General features: G+C 30.2%; 4 protein-coding genes across 6 annotated transcripts; all 4 read right to left on the reverse strand.

The window, feature by feature from the left end:
- Positions 1–397: 397 nt before the first annotated feature.
- LOC107472038 (uncharacterized) lies at positions 398–4,077 on the reverse strand. Of its 2 annotated transcripts, none has more exons than XM_016091611.3 (9): positions 3,927–4,077; positions 3,305–3,403; positions 3,098–3,221; positions 2,623–2,736; positions 2,437–2,493; positions 2,212–2,258; positions 1,566–1,694; positions 1,161–1,215; positions 398–1,054 (listed from the first exon to the last, which is right to left on the reverse strand). In XM_016091611.3, exons 2-9 carry the CDS (start codon positions 3,401–3,403, stop codon positions 1,038–1,040), a joined length of 642 nt encoding a protein of 213 aa, XP_015947097.1. In that variant the 5' UTR covers positions 3,927–4,077; the 3' UTR covers positions 398–1,037. The 2 variants fall into 2 exon arrangements, with proteins under 2 accessions (XP_015947097.1, XP_052111401.1); XM_052255441.1 differs by lacking the exon at positions 3,927–4,077 and adding an exon at positions 3,656–3,781.
- Positions 4,078–5,197: 1,120 nt separating this feature from the next.
- Positions 5,198–8,559, reverse strand: LOC107471934 (transcription factor TGA2.2). The gene is made up of 5 exons (XM_052255449.1): positions 7,902–8,559; positions 7,733–7,784; positions 7,297–7,568; positions 6,220–6,468; positions 5,198–5,765 (listed from the first exon to the last, which is right to left on the reverse strand). Exons 2-5 carry the CDS (start codon positions 7,743–7,745, stop codon positions 5,619–5,621), a joined length of 681 nt encoding a protein of 226 aa, XP_052111409.1. The 5' UTR covers positions 7,746–7,784; positions 7,902–8,559; the 3' UTR covers positions 5,198–5,618.
- A 50-nt stretch (positions 8,560–8,609) lies between these two features.
- Positions 8,610–11,064, reverse strand: LOC107471936 (transcription factor TGAL1-like). 2 transcript variants are annotated; one of them, XM_016091479.3, is made up of 6 exons: positions 10,994–11,064; positions 10,334–10,502; positions 9,799–9,885; positions 9,512–9,588; positions 9,194–9,391; positions 8,610–8,808 (listed from the first exon to the last, which is right to left on the reverse strand). In XM_016091479.3, the coding sequence occupies exons 2-6, from the start codon at positions 10,338–10,340 to the stop codon at positions 8,698–8,700; spliced, it is 480 nt and encodes a 159-aa protein (XP_015946965.1). In that variant the 5' UTR covers positions 10,341–10,502; positions 10,994–11,064; the 3' UTR covers positions 8,610–8,697. The 2 variants fall into 2 exon arrangements, with proteins under 2 accessions (XP_015946965.1, XP_020988088.1); XM_021132429.2 differs by lacking the exon at positions 10,994–11,064 and adding an exon at positions 10,768–10,962.
- A 5,100-nt stretch (positions 11,065–16,164) lies between these two features.
- On the reverse strand, positions 16,165–16,776 carry LOC107472048 (uncharacterized). Its single transcript, XM_016091621.3, has one exon. The coding sequence runs from the start codon at positions 16,629–16,631 to the stop codon at positions 16,221–16,223; it is 411 nt and encodes a 136-aa protein (XP_015947107.1). The 5' UTR covers positions 16,632–16,776; the 3' UTR covers positions 16,165–16,220.
- Positions 16,777–17,863: the final 1,087 nt, after the last annotated feature.

Here is a 17,863-nt window from a genome sequence, read left to right on the forward strand (position 1 = left end):
CTTTAAGAAATTAAAATTCCTCAATACAATTTTTTTAATTTGAAAAGTTCTTTTTATTAGTTACTTAAATACATTATTTTACTATAGAGTAAGATTATAACATTTTTCAAATGATTAACTCAAACATATTCTTTAATTACTTTGCTCAATTTGAACCATAATTAATTTTAGTATCTTAAATTTAACATACTCAATTTGATCTCCAAATTTTATAATTATATCCTTAAGAAAATCTGTTTAGTACATTCCCAACTCTACCACAATATTACCTCCAGCATCAACACCACTACCACCACCGTTTTGCTTTGTCTATAAGTTGTTCATTTCTAATTGTATAATTGATTTTGGGTAAACCTTAAAAATAAATAAATAAACCCACAACAACACAAACAAAGACTAATAAAAATTGTTACCATTTAACACACCAAATTGTTTATTTGATGAGATAATATTCAATTTGGCCCCTGAACTTACACTCGAGCCTCAATTTAGTCCTTGAAGTTTTAATTACCTCAATTTAGTCCCCAAAATTTTCAATTAACTCTGTGACAGAAACCACTGCAAGGACTAACGTGATTAAAATTTTAAAAGTTCAGGGACTAAATTGAGGTAATTGAAACTTCAAAGACTAAATTGAAACTCGATTGTAACTTTAGGGACCAAACTGAGTATTTTCTCTTATTTGACTGTTATCCTATTAAAAAAAAATCCCATAATATCCAAGAAGGGAATTTGAATCCTCTAAGGCAAGATTTGTAAAATGAACAACTAATCATTCTCTCACTTCAAGGTGGAAATCTGAACAGTAAACGATATTTTTTCTGTTCAAGCAACAGTCTATCTTAAACAACTTTAAGAAACTACACATTCATATGCAATTGACTAAACAAAAATAATAGCGGCTAAGAAGAAATAGATGAAAAGCAAGAGAAGGATTAAGGTATGTCGAAGTTGTAACAATGTGGAAGCGAGATTCCAAAGCATTGCAGAAGCGTTCACAGGATGAAAAGACAATCATTATTATACAAAGAGATATCTTAATAGGTACCCTCATCTGCAATCAAAGACATGTCTTATTAGTAACTTCATCTGCAGACAATGTAAGATCATTAAAATGAAATTAAAGTAAGAAATGCAGTGGAACTCTAAAGTGGCATTACCATCCCCTTCATCTGCATCATTATAATCATCTTCATCATCATCAAAATATTCATTCTGCAACATTTTAACTTAGTTAGAAACTTATTGTTGTACTTTCTCTTTTTAACATGAAAATCAAATCACAATACTTTACACCTCTATGCTATTGTGCCTCATTAGAAGGAAAAAAATCATACCATTCGGCAGAGTAATCATAGAAAAAATAACTTCTCAAAGAGATATCAATTTGAACACGTCAATTGTCATATAGAATCTGCCTCTTATAAAATTTTTCAAATAGAGCAACACCAAAGAATATTTTAAAGAAACCTCACAAAGAGCAAAACAAGAAAAACATCATGGAGAGAACCAACCGAGTTCAAAAATGCCAAAATTGAACATAAAAGTAGAGGTTACAATCATACCTGATGATAATCATCATCACCAAATTCTTCTTCCTCCTCAACCTCTTCATCATCTACATTTTCTTCTTCCTCTTTTTCTTCTTCATTTTCTCCTCCTTTATTTTCCTTTTCATCTTTACCCTCTTTGACCTGCAAGTGAAAAGAAAAAGTCAATAAAATTTTCCATTGGACAAGTGGGTTAAAATCCCCCAACAGAATGAATAAAAAGGAAAATTTAGTATTCTGTTCAGCAAAAGGCAATTTTCTTCCCAAAACTAATATACATGGCTCAAAGCTCCATGAGTTTTACAGATGATCAAGCGATGATGGCTTGGAGCTGGAGGAGATTTGCAGCAACGACTATGTTGGAGGTAGAAGAGGCAATGATAATGGAGCGGAAGCTATGATGAAAGTGGAGGAAACAACACTGGTGGCAACAGTGATAACAACAATAATGGAACCTCCAAGGTACCAATTCCACAACAGCCATTCCCCCACCAATCCTAACAATATATATATATATATATTGAATTCGGAAACTTGCAACTGTAAGCATAGGTGAAGACTAAAGATGCATAGGAATCCCTATCGATATTAAGATGAATCCATAAATCAATTGTAAATATTGAAAACATATAGGCACTAACTGTAAGCATAGGTGCTCTACCTGGTTCTTTTTCTCTAGCTGTTCGAAGAAATCAATTCGCTTAATACCTGCCACACAACCATAGTCATCAGCAAGAAGAAAAATCTCCAAGAAATAAGTATACATACTGCTCAACAGTGCAGCATATATGCAACTTAAAGTAGTAAAAAGTTCAATAAGTTCTTCAAAGCTCACAAATCAATTTACTAATAAACAAAAGAGACAGGTCATTTAAAATCATCAAACCTGACTCTGGGTTCCACCGAAATCTTTTACGGTTTGGACGCCTAGCTGTAGCTGTACCTGAAAAACACCATATTATGGTTAAAAAAGATTAATTAACAAGAACCGAAAATGCATAATAAACATCAAAACATTTTCTGATACAGGATGCAACCGCTGCAGTGAAAGAAAATTCCAATGATTTCATACCTCGAACCAACTCCTTAGGGAATTCCTTGAACACTAAAATCTGCGATAAAGAATCACGAGTAAATGTTGTCTTGTTCCTGTCAGAAAATCTTTCTACATGCATCCTTTTGTTCTCTGAAAGCAAAAGCAAGAAAATTTGTACATCGAATGAAGTTTTAACTTCTTAACACAATAAATGCTAGTATTCTTGACTTCCTGTTGGGGGATGGAGAAGGCATAAGGCAGATATTCAAGTACAAAAATGAATAGGATCGCACACGAGCAAAAATAAGTAAAAAGTTTTAGAAGCTGTATGTGCAGCTTTAGTGGGTACAATTACAATTATGTGCTCATATTCCATTCCAGGAGCCAATTCACTCTTAACTGGTGTGGCGATGTGTAAGTGTGTATCATAAGCTCTATGCCTCTATGATTACTTAATGGCCAAGATAGATATATAATGCATACAGAAAGAAGACAGAAGGGTTAAGGTTACCTTCTGTTTCCTCGATAAGATAAGGAGAGGCTTTCCAATAATTTTGAAGCCTGGCATTGCGTCGTAGCAAGTCCTTCATGAGAGTATCATCATGATTGACTTTATTAGAAGGCAAAGTAACATCCTGCAGGGAGCAATTAGCAGCAAGAAGGCTAGAGATTAGGGATGGGATGCAATGGGAGAAGCTATGCAGTTTCAGTTAGTCACCTCAGGGAAGAGTTCAAACTCCATTTCTCTCGCATATGTCATCATACCGCGGCCTCCTCCCCATCCCCCTCGGCCACGTCCTCGTCCTCTGCCTGACATCTGCCACCATCACAATTTTAGTGAGATAACAACAACAACAACATCATCAACATAATTAAGGAACCATTTTATTTGAAAACCAGGGAGAATGAGGGCACTTGATCAAGGTAAACACCATATAAACATGCTATGAAATAGAAAGATAAGCAGCGGAGAACATGAACATAGCATACGGCTCAAACCATATTTGAATAAATTATAAATTATATTAACTCAAATACTCCCAAACCAAGCCAAAACGCAAAAACTTGCCTTTCAAAGTGAACGCTCACATGCAGTTGTCTTCGATAGAAGTTGAAAGTTAAAAGCTGTTAGATAATAATTTTGTCAAACATATCAAATTATAGTAACTTCAAATGAAGACAACTGCAGGTGAGTTTCTACCCTTTCAAAAGAGAAGCATAAGATCAAACAGATGGTGAGCATCTAAAAATACAGTACAGAACGGAACCATGCCACGATTAATTGATCGATCAAAATCAATTTGCATGATGTTAAATGAAAAAAAGGAACTAATACTCACATTGAAAGGCAACTATGAAGTTGATGATGACGTGGCTCCTTGTGGTTGAGTTGAGTTGAATTGCGTTTCTCTCTCACTTCCTGCTGGCGGCACCGCCGGTTTGTTACCGCAGCAGGTAAATTAAAACCGAAACATAATAAAAGGGCAAGACCAGTGGGTAAGGAATTTTGAAGTAACAAACATTTTTGAATATTTTTCATTGAAAAATACTACTAAGTATTTGGATATTATTTTTTTAAAAGATTTATTAGAAATAAACTGCTAAAATGATACTCAAAAATTAATATTATTTTGTTTGATAAATTAATCCTTAACAAATCTAAAAATATAACAAAATAATAAAAATATAATAATTAAAAAATATTTTTTTATGTTTAATAAATAATTTGAATATTTTTGTAAAAATATTAAAATTATTATTTAAAAAGTAAATAAAGAAAAATAACAATAACTATTTAGAATGTGTCATATGTTATATTCTTAATATAATATGTCATACTTAACTATGACACATAAAAGCCAGTGAATTATAATTTAAATAACATATTTTTTCATCCTCATTTAGAGATATTGAATTCGAGTCATTCCTAAGTTTGAAAAAAAAAACTACGACACAAAAAAAAAATCAAATAAATTCAGTTGGTTTAAAAAAAATTATCGAACAATTTTTAACATCAAATTAACTCATGATCTTTTAAAAATTATATCTAAAATTTTCTAATAATTTTTTCCTCCAAATCTTCGTTATATTAGAATGTTGTTTTTTTTTTGTTTTGAAATCATCTTAATAACATGGGGTTAACAATGTTTATAACAAGCATATTTTATAGCCTTAAAAAAATACTTTTTAACCTAATGTGACAACGTGTGATTCAATCTTAAAAATTTTAAATGTTACTTATTTTCTTCAAATATATCTTTAAAGTAAATTATAGTATTATACCAAAAATAATTCAAAACATTTAAAAATTTGATAACTCAGCATATGTCTTTTGTATTACACTCTTCCAATTGGGCACTCCTTAGCAAACATAAGTTACAAGCTATATACATAAGAGTTTAATTTTGATGCAATGGCAGTATAAAGCATTTTACGCAGTCGTGTACAGCCGTTTTTTTGGATAACCATTCACGTGGTTAATGTGAAAGATAATTATTTTTACTGATATAGCATTATATAATTGGATGTACGTATAAAAACTATTTTATACTAAAAGTACATCAAAATTAAATCCAATAATATAACGAATAATGAATAACTAGATGCTAAATTAAGAATTAAAGAATTTATTAAATTAGGAGTGAAGGTCATTTTCTTAAGATCCACAAAGATGTACAAAATCAATCACAAATACAGAAAGACAGAAAACTGCAGCAACAGAGCCAAACATTCAAATTTATCACAGCCCAACATTTTCTTTTTTGGGGGTATGAACTGTGAACAACCATGAGCCCCTTACAGCTGCTATTATAATGTACAAACATTATTAGTAGTGACCAAAATACATACTACTTGTCACCAATTCAGTTTCTAAATAATGGGGTGATTCAGTCAAACACTAACATCAGTAACATGAAAACTACAACACAAGAAAATTGTTAATAGTTCAAACCTATGGTGACCAAGTAGAAATGGTGCCAGAACCAAGAAAGTTTAGTTTACATACTATTTAGTATTTACCACCCACATTATTAATCTCTTGGGCGGGCGAGCCAGAGGGAACTAAGAGCGCGCAGCCTTGAAAAATAGTCGTGTATTGCAAGGAGAGCACGAGCCGATTGGCGAGTAGTCAATATGCGGTGCATTTGTTGCAATGTCTGCTGGCGCAAATTGTCAGCCTTGTCGATCACCACCGTAGAAATGAAGAATTTAGTTGGTAGTTATAAAATGGATGCGTTTGACATAATTAATTTTCATGAAATGCAGTCTTAAAACTATAAATTTCTTGGTCAATATTTCCAGAAGATGTGGTAATGGCACAGATTTGTTTGCCGATAACTACTCATATGAAGATATCTTCATGTGAAGATGATAGATAAGAATTGTTAAATGGTTCGACATATTTGACGAAGCCATTTTATAAATTGTGTGTCACCATCTTAACTATCATCTTCACGTGAAGACATCGGGATGTGAATAGCTACCTTGTTTGCTAGGTGGAAAATGTTTTTTATCAATTGCAAAATTATTAGGAAATCAAGATTTGAATAAAAGATACTTTGTTAATATCTTCAAAAGAATTATACCAAACTGAACCTAAAGTTGTGATTTGTGAATGTAAGAAAACCTTACCTGCCGAATAAACCCCTCGAGTGTCCCTAGCTTACCCATGGCCATGGCCATTTGACCCATGTAATTTGCGACATTCCCTGATGAACCGGATGAGCCAAGTGATCCAGAGGACAAAGTCTCTGCAAGAGATTGTTGCAGTGCTTCCATGCCCTGAGACAATGCATCCTCTGCCTGTTGAGAAGACTGTTGTAAGTTGGTAATACCCACCAACTGCTGCTCAGTGAGAGGCTCCAACTGATTTACCAGGAGCTGCAGCCGAATTTGCCGAATTCAAGTCAAAGAGTAAAGAAAGGAATATATGAGCCTAGATCTCATAAATGAGAAAACCGTTACAATAATTACAAGGAAACAATGTATTTAGGAAGTTTAAGACAAACCCGAAATTGTTTATGCGAGCTATCGTGCATAAATTCAAGTTAAACAAGTTTTAAGGTGCAGTTTGAATCTTGATAGGTGTTTCTTTTCAACCAGACAGTCGGCAAGCTACAAGATATCTTCATCTTCAAACTAAGTTTATTTATTTAAGGATTTAATTCAGTTTCAAGGACTCATTATCTACTAACAACCTATAACTAACCCTTATCTCCTAGAATATATAGTACAACCTAGGAATAAAATTTGAAATTGGAAATAAAGAAAAAAAAAAGAAAGAAAAAGAAACAAAGTCATCAGAAGGGTGTTTTTTTTTTTTTTTTTACTACAGAAGAAAACTAAGAGTAAAGAAGGAATGATACTGTCTAAGAATCACATACTTTTAATCTTATGGCACAAAGGTTTGTTATTGAAGAACTTGTATTATTGATGAAAGTGTTAGTAGGCTTGGCTTATACTAATCTTTGAATCTGAAAATTATGCTGCCTTCATTCGTGTTTATTCAATATAAGAGACAAGATGTAACATCATTTAGCCATCTCTTTTACAGAACTCTCAGGTTCAGAATATCTGCATCTGATTTTAATCCTAGAAACACGTAAGAGATTACATTGTATGCTATCACCAGACACTATTGCTAATAAAATTCATAGACCTTAAAACAGACTATGAGAGCCACAAACAAAACGGACTCGATAAGCTTACCTTAAGGAGTTCAGATGACCGAAAGCCACCGAGCCACAGAAAACACCTCTCAGCTGGGGTTTTCCACATGCCAGACAACAGGTGGAAGACATCAGCCTTAGCTGCAACGCCCTTCAGCCGAAATATGTCATCATAATGCGCCAATATACCATCAATAATCATTCGAAGTTCTGTATCACTTGCATGAGAATTTACAGCAGCTCTAAGCTCATTAATTTGTCGATTCTGCTCTTCCAGCCACCTTGCATATTCGACATCGAATTGCATGGCCCCTGTGAAACAATGTGGTAATGATTATTCATCAGATAGGAAGATCGAAGAGATAAAATGTTTCCTGTAATAGCATCTTTTTAACATAATAATTGCCACTACTTATAGAAACATTCTGATATTAGAACTTGTGGAATGAATGCCATAGTTTTAGAAAGAATGATACCATTGCCGCTCATTGAATGTGCTTGATCACCTGAACTTGATATGAAGATTCCCTAGAGGAAAGGAAAATGAAGTTTTGGCTTGAAGTGAAAATGACTGGAATGCAAAAGGGACGGAAACAGAAAACAGCAACAATGAGAAAATAATTCCAAGGAATAGCTAAACCACACCTGCTGCCTGGCTCGCTGAAGCTCTTGCTCCAATTGCGTCAACTTCAAACGACTACTTTCCAATTGTTGAACATAAGCCTGTAGGAGTAACCAGCTTATGGTACCAACTCTTGAATATAATGCACAAGTGGGGAAATGTAAAATAACTATTCCAATGACTAAAGGATAGACAAATAAGCGATAGACGAATTACTGGATTCTGCATTCGTCCACTACTAACGAATGAAGAGTTACCATAGCAAGACCTGCTACCCTGGAGGAACTTCAAGGGGATACTTTAAAACTTCAAATTAGTAAGAGCCCAAAGATGGGTACCCATTGGTGCATATTTAGTTATCATAAAAGGAAGTACATTTGGAAGAACTATAATCTCTGTATATAAAAGATGAAAAAACTGAGAATCAACAACGTACAGCCAGCATAATCTGTCATTCCAAACAGATTGTCCTAATAATACATACAACCACATAAATAAGAATAAGAATTCATATCATCATAAGAATAAGAACTAGTGACAAGATATCCCTAGATTTTGTGTCTGCCAACTAAACATGAAATTCTTGTGTTTCTTTCTTGTCATTATAATAGGAATCTTTATATGGAACAAGTACGATAAAAAGGACACATATTTATACTAATATAAGAATAAATATTATCCGAAACAACCCTTACGGTAAAAGTTAGAATGAAATAAATTCTCAATTTGATGTCATTTTGAACATATGTATGGAAATAGAGGCGAAGATGTTGTGCATTTCTTGAGAGGATCAATGTGATTACATATATCTCTGGGGTGCTAAAATGCAGATTTATTCTTCGAGATATAAATTACCTTCTGATCTGTTTTATCCTTTGATCTGTCACTTGAGTCTGAAGCCACAGCAGCAAGGGATTGACTTCCATCAAACTGCATAAATATCAGATTGTCAATAACATCAGCAGAAAAGACATCTTCTCTGCTTTGTGCCTTTATGGAACCAAAAAGGTAAAGATTTTTCATTTATTCTCATGCATTATGGTTTTTCTTTTCAATAAATTTTCAGCTCAAACCCAAGGAGAGCAAGCAAAGGATTACATGGCCACCACCAAGCCTCGTCATGCTTGGTAGCCGGGCTAACAGCCTCATTATGTTCAAATGCTATTCATAATTTTAGATTCAGATCAAGCACAGCTGAATCCATGAAGTTCGACCAGAATCAGTTCCTGTTTGTGCAAACCTCGAATATGGATTTGAGATTTATCAATGGAACTTAGAAAAGATAATAACATAACAGGTAAAACGGAAACATCACCCGCTGATTCTTATCATCAGTATCGGCATCTGTAGAAATATCAGTTCTAGGACTGGCATCAGCCATGGCAGACCCTTCCTGGTTTTCTGTATCACCACTTGGTATTATAATGTGATTTGTTGATTGTACCTTTTGTGCCAGCAAACTCAGTCGGTCTTCTAGGTACATAAATGAGCTTCTATCAACTGAAATTGGCAACTAAATTGAAACAGGAAAATGATAGAAAAGTTACAAATAAGCGGGTTGTAAACAGAGATAACAAACACATTATTTACCAAGCTGAAAATCAATTAGGTAAAAAGAACTTGAAATATTCACCCTATCAGAAGTGCCAAGGTGAACAGGACCAGGAGAAATCGTCTGGCTACTTACTTTCAGTGAGTTATTTACAGGATCTGAATCATATACCACAAAAAGTAATTAGAAAATGAAAGGATAGAGCATGATTCCTGCAAAGATCATGTTCCTATACATCAAGCTCATCACCCAAGTAACAGCATATATGCATTTACACTATCATGTAGTTCCAATCAATGTTTGTGAACGAATAATTACAAACAAAAACTCCAATGAAGATGATTTAATGCAGAAAAAAAAAATCTTACTTCCACTCAATTCGACAGCATTCTCCAAGTGATTTCCAATTGATTGATCAAAGTCGGACAAACAAAAAGAATCAACTCTGCTTGCCTCTGTATATATGAAAAACCACATACAAAAATAAGTCTTTTAAATTAGAATGCAACAACAGCCTTCTAATCTGAACATAGGATATTTATTGATTCTTGCAGTTTGATGAAAATATCTCTAGGAACCCACATTCACATAAGACATGAGATTCTAGAAGAAAAGGAGAAAGAAAGAAAAATGAACTTATTCAGAGTTAGAAGCATCAAGTCCAATTGTTACACCAATAGGCAATAGTTCATAATGATTAATCAATACCGAACAAAAGATGTATAGAGTTATAGAAGTTGAACTTCTGGTTCAAACAAACTGAAAGTATCTATAATTTCAAAATTCCTAGTTAGTATCTCCTCATTATTACAAAGGAAACCCAATCCACTGTGAAAATCATATCACTATCTAAATCATACACATTGAAAAAAAAAGGAAATAGCAAATAGCAAATAAATATACCTGGCATTGGAATTGGGCAAATGAGAATCCAAATTCAGCATTCTATACCAACAACCCTGGCACCACACCACACATACACACACACACACCCCTTCTTCAACAAAAATTCCTCAATTCAGTTGATTCCCAAAATGATATCAAAATTCAAAACCTAAAAGGTGAAAAAACCCTGCAACAAATTAAAACAACTCACGGAATCAACAACACAGTACTCTACTTTTGCTTGAAAATGATGAAATTAACCAACAAAACTAGCTACCAAGACTATGATAACACAATCTCAAACAACAAACATAACTTGCAAAGCTAAGAGACATGCCAAAAGGATAACAATTTTAATTCAACCTTTTTTTTTTAAATTATTAAAAAAAAAAACTAATAAGCTGTGTCACAAAAGCACAAGATTTAGAAGAATCCAGAATTTGAGAACTCACTCTCCAACTCACGGAACACGATAATGTCCCCACGGGAAAAGAAACTTCAGAAAAAGTCAAACTTTGACGAACCATAGACTAATAATTTGACACTGAATCAATAAATTTAAATAATAAATATATAAATCCAACTTCATTGAAGAACATTGGAACACAGCATGGTTATATTTAAAGTTAATAATCGTGCACACATTATTTGTTTCAGAAAGTGAAGAAGGGAACCAACCTTGGAATTCAGATGAGATGATGCGGGTTATGATGACAATGATGATGGTATCTCTTCAACGTTTATTTTGTTCTGCGTCAATTATTATTATTATTATTATTATTATTATTGAATTAAATAAAAGTGAGAAGTCACCCAAAAAAAAAAAATAAAAGTGAGAAAAATCAATTTGGTTAATTGAGTAATGAGCTCATTCGTAAGCTTAAAGCCTTAAATAAATATTAGGAGTTCGAATTTTACTTTTTATATGTAGTAATCTATTAGCTTATGATAAATCGGTAAATGAGATCCAAATTCGCAGCAAATTAGTTTTTGGTGGTCGAGTTAGATAATAGCGTGGAAAAAATAATAAAATAAAAGTGAGAAGAAAGAGAAAGGAAAGAGAGGTACGTATGGATCATTCCAATCTATATATGTTGTCTTCTTCTGATTCCAAAAACTAATAATATAATAATCTTATTTATTAACTTGTTTTATTTTATATAAATACTTAAATACCATTCTTATTACTCTCTTAAACAAGTGTTCGTGGCACTAATTAGATACTTATTACACTCTCGTCTTATCAGCCCTATCATTTAGAAAAATTTAACCATTAGCAAAAAGATTTGTCGTTTCTTAATTAAATATAAATGATTGAATTTATATAAAAAATTAAAATTTGATTTAATATTATATCTAATTAGAGGTGACGATGGGTTGAATAAAAATTGAATTTAAACTCTTAACATAATCATATCCATTTTTATTAACTAATCTTATAATATAGTATTAGATTTTTTATAGTACAAAAATTTAGAATATAATGTATTAATATTTTGATATGACATCTATTTTAATAAAAATACTAAAAATATAGTTTATTTATTTAGTCATATTTTAAATAAAAATAATATTTTTATAATATGCAAAATCAAATTCTAAAACTCATAATCTAATGATAAAAAAAAATATCTTCCATAATGATAATTATAAAATTTTTATGAACTATCTAACTTGACGTGAATTGTATTTTTCTCATTTTCTGTGCTCATGCATCTCTTTGCTTTTAATATTAATTTTTTTTGTTCTAAAATACTATATTTTTTTTCTCCTTACACTATTTACTTAAGTATGTCAGAGATATGCTGACACAGTAACAACACAGCATCTCACAGATTACAGATTTACAGCTATCTTTCACTTTCTTCAGTGTTGGAGCTTGGATCCTCTACAACAAGTTACAGTTGTCATAAGCATGCACTTGCCCCCAATTTGTGCCACCAAAATTAAATTACTTCAGTGTTTTTTAGGATTATCAATTAATTAACTTTTTATTTTTAAAATTTTAATTTGTCTAAAATAATTAGACCTCTAAATGAATATATGAAAATTATGTAATTAAAATATAGTTCGTTGACAATTATTTTTATCAATTTAGAATTTAATTGAAATTTTGTTCTGATACAAAAATATTAAATATTCAAATAAATTATGTAAGAATAAAACTATCTATGAAATAAAAAAAATCCATCTAATATCTCAATTCCCAAAAAAAAAAATATAGGTAGACAATAAAAATATTAAATAATATGAACAATAAATATATCGAATGTTTAATTTACTGAGTATGTGAATGGTTATTCTAATATTAAGATTTAGATAAATAATTTAGAATATAATATATTTTTATTTTATTAAATCAATTTTAAAATCTATTATTTATATTATTCACAGAAGTCATTACCTACCTAACAAAATTCTTTTCAAAAACATAGGATATACTTTGAAGGACATAAAAATATAACACAGAGGTTACAAAAAAAAAATGGATACTCCAACTAACACTACATATTTGTTTTCATATGAAAATATATTTTTTTTTTACTATATTGAATAATAGTGAATTATAAAATTTAATTTTGATATATTATAATTTTTTTTTAAATCGTTACTCTTTCTTATAAGTATTGCTTTTACAATGTAGTTAAATAAATATCTTTGTAGAAAAATATATTTGATATTTTTATTAGAGCAAGTACCGCCAAAAAAAATCATATTTTATGTAAAATACATTCTACTAAATCAAGTCATTTAAAAGTCACCAAAAAAAATCAAGCCATTTAAAGATATTGAATGAGGTTTTATTTCTTTTACATAGGGGTGCATATGGCTGGGTGAAGCTGGGTTTGATAAGACTCAGATTTGACTTTAGATTCGATAAAATTAATATATTTTTGGGCCACAATTATATCCGATGAAAATCGGGCCGTTAACATTACATTACGTTGATATCTTCTTGTAAGCTAGCATGTAAAAATACCCAAATTTTCAAGATTCCAACCATTATTTAACATGATAAAATTCACTTAGAAAAATATAACAAAAACCAACTCTTCTTTAATACTAAAACAAAACCACAATCAATACTAATATTGTCTAATAATACCAAATATTTAAATCAATACAAATAACACAATATTATGCATTAGTCTAAAGTCTTATGCATTTTAAACATAAAATATTAACTTATAGTCTTATAATGACTAATAACACAAAATATTAAGGTTTACAATACTTAAATTACACATAAGAATAGTTATGATCTATCACTAATAACACAAAATATTAATTATGTATGATAACCGGGTCACCGGATCGACTTCAAGTGACCCGAAATATGGCTCGAACCCGACCCGAAATAATGACTGGGTTTATTTTTGAGACTCTTACCCGACTCTAAACCCAATAAAATCACACCAAATTAATCCATAAAGCATTCGGGACCGGACTGAACCTTCAGACCGGACCGGATCTGTGCACCCCTACTTTTACAGATAATTCCAGTAATCATAATTTTTCTTAGGCATTTATATTTACGAAATAATTTTTTGAAAGTGTATGCATGTGTCGCTTTACTCAATATTTGTAACCTTTTATTTTTATTTAGTGTGATAATTTATTCTTTTTTAATATTTTAAAAATAATTGTCTACTTTTAATATTAAGAAGATAATAAATATTTTTTAATAATACGGTTAGTTTAATTGTATTAATTGAATAAGTATTAAACTATTAATTGCATAAATTGTATGATCATTTGGTCATAGTATCGGTTTTGATGGCTATTGAAGTTGGTCAATTACGCACGTTAGCATATTCTTGATGACGGATTAAGATTATGAGAAAACGCTTTTTATTTTAAACTTTAATGTTGTTTATAATTTGTATAGTACAAAATAATAAAATTAAATCCTATTTTATATTTTTTATTAAAAATATTACATGTATACACAAAATTAATTATCAAATTAATTATTATGTGTGTATGTAAATATATATATTATTTAAGGTGAAAACTCAGGTGAAGTCGATTGTACGTAAAGTTGATATTTGAAAGCTGTTAAATGAAAATTTAGTCAAATCAGTCAAATCATCTAACCGTTCTCACGTATCAACTTCACGTGAAGTCGACTGCACCTAAGTTTCCACCATTATTTAATATATTTTAGTGTATATTTTTTATATTTTAATATAAAATTTAAAGTCTCTTAAATAAAAAAATTAATAAAATGATAAAGTAAAAGATTAAAATGTATGTCTTATTATTTTAATCTAAAAATAATAATTATTTATTTTAAAAGATTTTAATTTTTTAATATATTTTATATAAATTTTTAATATACATAATATAATTATTTATTTATCTAAAAAGAATCTAAAGATAAAAACTACTAAAAATGAAAAAAAAAAGTAAAACTATAGAGTTTAAATATCTTGTAGAATAATTGAAGTCCACTCTCCAATAAAATTGAAAAGAATTCCAAACTTGGAAGCACATGATTGGACAAAGCAACAAGCAGTACAAGAGCACACCACCAAGACCTTTTGAGTCATATCAATCTTTTGGTTTTTAATGCATTCACACAATTTGCATAACTATTAAGTCATAAGTCATTCATTTAACGTAAACATTTTTGTTGGTTGTCCTGGTATTCTTTATTTCGTTAAAAAGATTAATTTATCGCGAATCAATTTTCTTTAAAAAAATTATTATTAACTAATAAATTATTATATATATAAATTAAAATAATATTTAAATTTTTTATATTTGTTTAGATCAATCAGTAAACTTACCATTCAATCAACTTAAATTAATTATCTAAGAATAACCATCTAATCATAAAAATTAGAAATTTAGAATGCTTGAATCCAAAGTGTAATTTAAAGTGTCAATTTCTTAATTAAAGGACGAGATTGATACTAAGCCATATTCAAAGTATGATTTAAAAGGTTATTTTTAGTCACAGAATAAAATAATAGGATGATCCGTACACGCATATTTTTTACATTTTTTAATTTAAATATGAAAGAAAGAATGGTGTAGGACGTAGTTATAGAGTATATAGATGTTTTGCGTAGAGTAAATTAGATTTTTTGATATATATTTAAAAAATTTAAAAAATTTACAATACACAAATTGGACCATTCAATTTATGTTTTAAACAATTAAAAAAAAATAATATTAAAATCGAACCATCCATTTTCTGTTTTCAAAATAAAAAATTTTAAAAGTACAAATCGGACCCTTCATTTTTTTCTCCTACGTAAATCAGACCGTTGAATTTATATTTTTAATTTTTTTTAATAAAGTAATGAGACAGTCCGTTTTTCTTCACTTCATAATTCAAAAAAAACTGTCCCCATATTCATGTCTAACACTATCCACTTTCATAACTATGTACAACATATACAGAATTTTTTGTTAATTAATTAAATTTTATTTTTTTTAATTTAAAATTTAGTATTAATCATTCAAAATTTTAGAATTTGTATTTTAAAATTTTAATTTAAAGTTCAGATAACACCATACTCTGCTGTTTTTTTTAAAATACATTAGTATTTGCAAACTTAATTAAGTCATCAACCTATATCTCTTTAATCTTCTTAGAGTATCTTCTTCAATTTAACGAATTAAAGATTAATTCATCACAAATCTTAACTTTATTCAAAGAACCAGTAGCGGTCGCAGTTACCTTCAAGTATATAAATTCACTCAATGATATACCAGAAAAAGGGCAAAACGGTAAAACCACGTCAAGCTTCAAAGAAACTCCAAAAATGGCAGCTTTGCTATGTAAACATGATGCCGAATCCATATCTACACGAAATTAAGAGGCTACAAGCTATTAATTCCAACAAAATTCATCTCAAAACTTGATATATAAATATATATAAGTAATTTTCCTTCATATCATATCAAAGTTGAGAAAATCGTATTGTAACAACGATGGTTCAATCATTGCTGAAGAAGTTCTAGAAGAATCCAGCAAGAACTCGGTGTAATCAGGTTTCAACCAGTTAGTAGTAGTTGAAGCATCGTGAAACAAAAAAGATTCTTCATTCTGATGAAGATGATGAACACCATTGTTATCGTTGTTGATGACGTTGCAATTGGTGGTGTTGGTGGCTTCTTCCATGAAGATGACGTCAGCAACGTTGGAATCTTGACCGGTGAGTTCTTGAACAACGGCTCTGAACTTGGAGGCACTTGTCTTCACCTTCATGGGGCTTGAAATGTAAGTCACTTTGAAATTGTCCTTTTTGCCCCTGCTCTTGCTCTGCTTCTTATTGCCATGGTTAACACCAAGCATGTCCATAATGGTAATAATGATAAGATGAAGGTTGTGTGGATACTGGATAGATTAAAATGGTTCAATTAGGCAAAGTATTTATACATGCTAAAATTGGGGGGGTTGTGTGTATTGTTCTTAGTCAAAGGTGACTTTCCTGGAAACTATTATGTTGATGATGATGATGGAAATCATAGAAAACTTATTAAATTGATGGGTGTGTTGATTGATGGTGGAATGGGAAGGTAATTGGAAACCAAGGAGATTTATTAGGTTTGGATTTTTTATAAGAAGATTCCTTGAATTATGAAGGGACATAGGGATTATATATTATTGAAAAAATTTTAAGTGTATTAGTTATGTTTAAAACCTAAATGATTTAACTTTGGATAATTTTTTTAATAATTTAAAAATATTTAATTGATCTTTAACTATTTAAGTAATTAATTTAAATAATTTTTATAAATAATAATTTGTTGATGTATCAAGAATTGTTTAGTCTAGTAACAAAAATTATTTAAACCAATTATTCACTAGTTAATAATTTTCGAAGTGTGAAATAATAGTTTTTCTTCTAGATACACAGTCGAGATCAAGAAGGATATTATTATTGTTATTATTATTATTATTATTATTATTATTATTATTATTATTATTATTATTATTATTAAGGAATCCAAATGATATTAGGGTGACACGTAAGGTGGTGACTTTGTGATGGATAGGGATTTGTGTTCAATGAAGTGTTAGGGGTCAGTCACATGCCGCAGCCATGGATGACTCAAGAGACTTTGGGGTCACCAATATAATCTATCTAGAACCTACAATTAATTTCCCTAATCATACTTAACAATCTTCTAAACAAAAATAAATAATCTACTTTCTGTTTTCAAATCACTTATACTATACATGCATAAGTTTTGTTTTTGTTTTTTGTTTTTTAACTTATATGATGCATAAGTTATTATTATTATTATTATTATTATTATTATTATTATTATCTAGTGATAAGTATGAAATTTTTTATTTTTTATAAGCTTGGATAATAGATATTTTTTTTAATTTATTAGCAAAGGGTGATAAAGCCCAACATTACACAACTCTATCTAAAGTCAAACTTGAGTTCAAAGATTCATGGTTGTCTCTTATATATTTTATTTGACTTTGAGACATGTCTTGTTCAACAATCACATATATATATGAGATTAGAAGAATAATGTAGTGCTTTAAAATTTCTTAAATAACTGTTGTTAGTCGTT

This window comes from Arachis duranensis, chromosome 10, assembly GCF_000817695.3.
Source record: "Arachis duranensis cultivar V14167 chromosome 10, aradu.V14167.gnm2.J7QH, whole genome shotgun sequence".
NCBI classification, from domain to species: domain Eukaryota; kingdom Viridiplantae; phylum Streptophyta; class Magnoliopsida; order Fabales; family Fabaceae; genus Arachis; species Arachis duranensis.

What these genes read in the sequence shown, in the direction of transcription:
- LOC107471934 (XM_052255449.1), bottom strand. An exon ending in GGTCATCTGAACTCCTTAAG is followed by an intron (nt 6,469 to 7,296) that starts GTAAGCTTATCG and finishes ATTCGGCTGCAG; the next exon opens with CTCCTGGTAAATCAGTTGGA. An exon ending in TCGAGGGGTTTATTCGGCAG is followed by an intron (nt 5,766 to 6,219) that starts GTAAGGTTTTCT and finishes GTGATCGACAAG; the next exon opens with GCTGACAATTTGCGCCAGCA.
- LOC107471936 (XM_016091479.3), bottom strand. An exon ending in TGCTGTCGAATTGAGTGGAA is followed by an intron (nt 9,589 to 9,798) that starts GTAAGATTTTTT and finishes TATATGATTCAG; the next exon opens with ATCCTGTAAATAACTCACTG. An exon ending in CTGATGATAAGAATCAGCGG is followed by an intron (nt 8,809 to 9,193) that starts GTGATGTTTCCG and finishes ATATTTATGCAG; the next exon opens with TTTGATGGAAGTCAATCCCT.
- LOC107472038 (XM_016091611.3), bottom strand. Translation starts at nt 3,403, where the DNA reads ATGTCAGGCAGAGGACGAGGACGTGGCCGAGGGGGATGGGGAGGAGGC. An exon ending in TCTTATCGAGGAAACAGAAG is followed by an intron (nt 2,737 to 3,097) that starts GTAACCTTAACC and finishes TTTTGCTTTCAG; the next exon opens with AGAACAAAAGGATGCATGTA. An exon ending in AGCTAGAGAAAAAGAACCAG is followed by an intron (nt 1,695 to 2,211) that starts GTAGAGCACCTA and finishes TTTCACTTGCAG; the next exon opens with GTCAAAGAGGGTAAAGATGA.
- LOC107472048 (XM_016091621.3), bottom strand. Translation starts at nt 16,631, where the DNA reads ATGGACATGCTTGGTGTTAACCATGGCAATAAGAAGCAGAGCAAGAGC.